Source organism: Hylobates moloch, unplaced genomic scaffold (assembly GCF_009828535.3).
Source record: "Hylobates moloch isolate HMO894 unplaced genomic scaffold, HMol_V3 SCAFFOLD_17, whole genome shotgun sequence".
Lineage (NCBI taxonomy): Eukaryota > Metazoa > Chordata > Mammalia > Primates > Hylobatidae > Hylobates > Hylobates moloch.
Genome location: NW_026652292.1, coordinates 63076324 through 63082323, shown reverse-complemented (window position 1 = coordinate 63082323; position 6000 = coordinate 63076324). Strand labels below are relative to the sequence as shown.

Below are 6000 nucleotides of genomic sequence, written 5' to 3'. Positions count from 1 at the left end.
TTCAAGCCCATCACTAATTTAATCCCTGTAACCAATGTGATGAAATATGAAGATGGCCTTAAATGAATCCCTGGAGCTGACGAGTTATTACGTGGAGCCCAGGGTCAGATTTTCCAGAAACATTTAGGCTGCATGGGGTAAAAGGCAGATACCCAACGGAAAATCAAATTCTGTTACCCAGAGGTAGGTTGTCCGAATCTTGGGTGGCTCATGTTAATAAATGTTCCTACTCCTGGCTCCTGCACATGTACACACACACAACACACTGTCAGAATTTCCACAACCAAAGATTCCTTTTGTTACTGAATTACTTTCTACACCTCATGTTTTGACATAATCTGTCTACTAAGAAACTGAGAGCAATATGATAACTAATTCATTTTTGCATTTTCATGCCTGAGAAGCTGGTATTACCACAATGTGTTTATGTAATTCCAGCCAATGTTAAAGCAATACAATTGATGTTTTAGGTAGCCTGGGAGACCTTATAGGAAGTAAATGTACAGTTATAATTAGAATTATTGAAATCTTAAAAATAGCAGATTACTTGCAGAAGTCGGGGGCCTTTTTGAGAAGCAATTTTGTAAAATGTGCCTTCTTAGGTCAAAATTTGGCTAGACCTTTCTTGGTAAATGCAGGAAATCATGATGAATAATCCTTTGCACTTTGCACAAACCATTGCAAGTAGATGTGCCCTTTGCACCTGCCCCTCCTTCACATTCCCTTCCACTTCCTTTCTTCTCCAATGACATGGTATCACTGAAGAGGCTGTCCTCTGGAAGAAAATACTTTGAAGTCATTTAACTATGTTAAAGAAAAAAAGCTCAAGGAAGCAGTTTGTTTTCAGAGATTGTATTTATCAGCAACTCTCCACTCTCAGTAGTTTAGAAACATAAAAGTTTATTTCTTATTTACACCATAGTTTAAAGTGGGTTGTTCACAGGCTGTTATGTGGCTCTGCTGCATGCTGTGATACAGAGAACCAGGGTCCTTCCGTCTGAGAATTCCTAGGGTCTTGGAGTCTTCCAGTGGAGCCTGTATATCCAGCCAGTGGATGAAAGAAGAATGATGATATGTGGCTGAAACATGAATGATTATGCAGGCAGATTGTAGTGTCCTAGCCTGGCAGTGGTACACATTACTTCTGCCTACATTCCACTGGCCAGGACACATAGTCATGTGGCCACAACCATTTGCAAAGTTGCTGAAAAATGTAGTCAAAAAGTGTGGCAAGATGGAAGGGGAAACAAGGGCGGCTAGAACACACAGGCATCTTTGCTACAGATAGACAAACGTTCATTTAGAATCTTACTTTTTCTCCCACACAGGTATGCAGGAACATTTTGAATGCCAGAGTTTTTGAATCTCAGCAATTCAAATTGGGAGGGTCAAGATCATGACTAATAGGGCTGAATTCTTATTAAAGAACAGCTTGTTTTACAGTTAACAAATAAAGTTTTCTGCAAGACTTTTTTTTCCTTTTTACCTAGAGGTCCCTGAATTTACAGTCTCTTCGTGATATGGTTTGGCTCTGTGTTCCTACCCAAATCTCATGTTGAATTATGATCTTCAGTGCTGGAAGAGGGGCCTGGTGGAAGTTGATTAACTCATGGGGGTGGATTTCTGCCTTGCTGTTCTCATGATAGTGAGTGAGTTCTCATGAGATCTGGTTGTTTAAAAGTGTGTAGTCTCACGCCTGTAATCCCAGCACTTTGAGAGGCTGAGGCGGGCGGATCATGAGGTCAAGAGTTCCAGACCAGCCTCACCAACATGGTGAAACCCCTGTCTCTACTAAAAATACAAAAAATTAGTTGGGTGTGGTGATGCATGCCTGCAATCCCAGCTACTCAGGAGGTTGAGGCAGGAGAATCGCTTGAACCTGGGAGGCGGAGGTTGCAGTGAGCTGGGATTGCGCCACTGCACTCCAGCCTGGGTGACAGAGCGAGACTCGTCTCAAGAAAAAAAAAAAATGTGTAGTCCCCCTTCACTTGCTCTCTCCTGCTGTCACATGAAGACATGCCTACTTCCCTCTTCATCCTTCTGCCATGACTGAGACCTCCCAGCCCTGCTTCCTGTATAGCCTGTGGAACTGAGTCAATTTAACCTCTTTCCTTCATAAATTACCTAGTCTCAGGTAGTTCTTTAGAGCAGTATGAGGATGGATTAATATACTTAGCAGTCCCAGGACTTCTAGAAAGAACACAACTGTAGACAAAACTATAATGGAAGTAACTTACGTTTGCTTTCAGCTTGGGGAGTAGGCAGAGGTTGGTGACACTGGTGAATGAAAAGGTTTGTAGTGCTGTTCTGAGGCAGTACCTTCAGAAGGTAGCAGGATGTCAGAGGAACTACTGTGTGGCTGTAATGAGCGGCAGTTGAACATAGAACTTCAGAGATTCACCCCTGGAGAAGGCTTGAGCCCCGAGAATCAGTGGACTTGGAGAGACCATAGTAGACTGGAGAGTGGGCATCTTGGCATTAACTGGTACAGACCAACACTGGGAGGTAGGGGAATAGAAACACCAGGTATTACAAAGAATTTTGGTCTTCATGAGACCCAAATTTTCTTGTGTGGCCCTAAAATGAAGTGGAGGGGACCCAAATACAGTAATGACAAATTAAATTACCAGCCAATCTTCCTGGATGGGACCATGAAGTCAGACTACTTTTTGTATACAGAAAAATCTAAAATACAATAATTCTTTCTTACCTGAGATGATGGCTGAAGAGTCATGCCTTAGAGCCATTTGGGCCCTAGTGCAGGGCAGATGAGTGAAATGAGCTCTCAGAAACGTGAGAAAGATACAGAGAGGTGCTGGGTTGCAATAGAAGGTCTTAGGAGAGGGGTGGAAAGTGAGTTCAAGGAGGGCTATGGTTATGAAAATGTGTTCTGTGGACTCCTTGAGGTCCTCAAGACCCATTTGGGTGTCTACCAGGTCAAAACTCTTCTTATAATGATGCTAAGATATGATTTGCCTTTTCCACTCTTGTCTGTTATTCTTCTCTGAGTGTACAGTGGAGTTTTCCAGAGATAACAAATTGAATAAGAAGCAGATAGGAGCATTAGCTGTCTTCTATTAAACCAGGCATGCAAGAGATTTGTAAAAATGTAAAACAATGACACTCTTCTCACTATATATATATTTTTGTTTGTTTAGGGTTATATGGTTATTTTTCATAAAATAAGTAACTTCTGTTAACATGCTTTTCATTGCTGTTTAAAATGGAGTCAACAATAAATTTTTTTTAAAAATGTGTTTTAATTTCTAATACAGCAAATATTAATAGGTATAACCCACATGAAAGAAACAAAGTTCTTTAGGAACCACAATTGTTTTTAAGAGTGGAAAGAGATCCTGACACCAAAAAGCTTGAGAATGTTGGATTAGAACAACAACCCAATCAATGTTGAGAGAAATTAATTCTGCCACTTGTGGACTAATAACTTCAGAGTATGCGAAGCACTGAGAAGATAGATTGTTTCTTCTGGAGAAGTATCTTCAGAAGAGCAGTAGTAATTAGCCAGGGGCGACTGGTGTAGACAGCCATTAGTGAAATAACTGAATTTTAATACCACTTTATACTGCAACTTGCAAACCTAAAAAAATTGCAATACTGCCATCTAGCGTTCTATCGTGAAAACATTTCAATATTTATTTTTTCTCTTAATTTACAATTGCTTCAGAACTGAATGACAACATAAGCCAAATTTAATAGTTTGCCATGCATTTTTTAGGCTATTTCACCAAACATGTACTTTAAGTATCTTCAATGTCTTTTCCCATTTCTTTCTGTATATAATCTCTTCTTTCTTCTTAGAGTTAGGATAACTGGAGAAGGTAGGATTTCAACCTACTTATACCTTGTTTCAAACTTTATGTTCCTGACATTACACAATGTAGAATGATTTAATGGAAATGTAGAGAAACTGAATAAGTAACTTTCCTCACTTTGGTTATATATACCTCCTCTCTTTCCATAGTCTTTTTTTTTTTTTTTGAGATGGAGTCTCATTCTGTTGCCCAGGGTGGAATGCAATGGCACAATCTCGGCTCACCGAAACCTCTGCCTCCCGGGTTCAAGCGATTCTCCTGCCTCAGCCTCCCGAGTAGCTGGGATTACAGGCGCCTGCCACCATGCCTGGCTAGTTTTTGTATTTTTAGTAGATACAGGGTTTCACCACATTGGCCAGGCTGGTCTCAAGCTCCTGGCCTCAAGTGATCCGCCTGCCTTGGCCTCCCAATCCATAGTCATTTTTTTTTAAATAAACTTTTTATTTTGGATCAATTTTAGATTTACACAGAAGCTTCAAAGATAGTACAAGGAGTTCCCATGGCCCCCATCCAGTTTCCCCTACTGTCAACATGTACATTTCTGTGGAAACCCATACCCACTGGGTTCCTGGCACAATGGACGGAAGTTCCACACCAATGAACATGACTGAAATTTCAGAAATAGAAACTTGGGGGTCAGCAAGGGTGGGCTGGGGAAACAAAAAAGTTTACATATAAAAGAACAGGACTTGTATTGTCATCAAACTTCTCAGTAGCCACACCAGAAGCTAGAAAACCAGGAACCAATGCCTTCAAAATTCTGAGTGAAAATTATTTTCATCATAAAATCCTGTACAAAACTGCATATTAAGAGCAATGTTAGACCAAAGACAATTCCAGAGCAACTACAGAGTTTTGAAATATTTATGTCCCATGCCCTCTTTATCAGACAGTTATTTGAGGATGTGCTTCTCTAAAGTGGGAAAAGAAACAAAGAGAGAGAAAGACCAGGGGAGAAGCGAAGGAGCCTCTCTGAATGATGTGAAGGAGATCGTGGGTCAAAGCTCCGTGGTGTCCTAAAAGATAAACAGTGCAGAATGGAGCAGGAAGACAGAGTTGTTTGAACAACTCAGAGATGTATTCTTCTGTCAGCGTGTTTGGGGATGAATTAGTAATAGGTATAAAGAAAATGAAATAAACATAAAGATCAGGCAGTGGATTAACCCTAGAGAAAATTAAAAGTTGCATGGAAGCATGGTATGTATACTATATGGCTCAGCTTTGAGCCATACAGACTCATAGTAATATAAATATTGAATTCGTTTAAATGAAAAGGTAATTTTATCATGTTGGCTAGATGGGAGAAGGTGGAAGAGAAAGAGGGAGGGAGGAGGAACAGAGAGAGAGAGAGAGCGCTAGATCCTCTGCGCTATACCCAGAAGTCAATAATTATCTAAAATTGAAAAAAATAAGAAGCAACACCCTATTATTTAAACAATATGGGATTAAATATCAGAAGAAATGGTTAAAAGTGGTTACCTCTACAGAGTACGGATCAGGAATTGGGATGAATGAACTAAGTGAAAATTCTAATAGGATTATATGACTTTTTAAAACAATGTTCATGTTACTTTAAAAGGCAAAACATCAGGTAAATGGGTGCCCTGCCAAATCAGGGACTTAGCACCCAGGGTTATCAACTCTGTTAAGAATCAAGGAGTGCTGGGGGTAGAAAGTATAATCCAAGTACAAAGTGTCTTGGATTCTTATCAAGGCTGTGGCAGTCAAGTGTCCTTTGCCCCTGCTTCCTTCTTGTTTGCATAAATATTTGCATTCTGAGGCTCCATTCTGGGGTGAGAGCTCATTTTCTGTTTGCACAATTGCCTGGCTCCTCTGGCCAAAGGGTGCTCTGCTTCTGGCAGCTGAGGATCCCAGTAGACAGCTTCTTAAACCATGGCTTTCCCTGTGGGATTTGGATGGGCGGCAGCTACTGCAGCTTATCAAGTAGAAGGTAGGGGACACTCTCCCCTTCACTGGGGTGGGAATGCTTTATTTCTGGTGTGTTCTGTGTACCTGAGGAAGATGGTGGGGTAAGGAGGCAAAAAGAAAAGAAGCAAAGAATTGAACACTCCGCAATGTTATCAATGAATTTGTTTCCCTTTTCAAACATGTCAGGGGTGGGGGCTCACATTCTCTTGTCTCTTTCTTTAGGCACAAGGAAGGGTGG

General features: G+C 40.7%; 1 protein-coding gene and 1 long non-coding RNA gene across 2 annotated transcripts in view; one reads left to right on the top strand and one right to left on the bottom strand.

The window, feature by feature from the left end:
- Positions 1 to 883: 883 nt before the first annotated feature.
- Positions 884 to 2369, bottom strand: LOC131381685 (uncharacterized). Its single transcript, XR_009210568.1, has 2 exons — positions 2238 to 2369; positions 884 to 1035 (listed from the first exon to the last, which is right to left on the bottom strand). It is a non-coding gene; the product is annotated as an uncharacterized LOC131381685 (long non-coding RNA).
- Positions 2370 to 5647: 3278 nt separating this feature from the next.
- Positions 5648 to 6000, top strand: part of LOC116456886 (cytosolic beta-glucosidase) — a 133784-nt gene continuing 133431 nt past the window's right edge. The window contains exon 1 of the mRNA XM_032135745.2: positions 5648 to 5784. Within this exon, the coding sequence (XP_031991636.1) occupies positions 5727 to 5784 (58 nt within the window). The 5' untranslated portion in view covers positions 5648 to 5726. The remainder of the gene's footprint in view (positions 5785 to 6000) is intronic.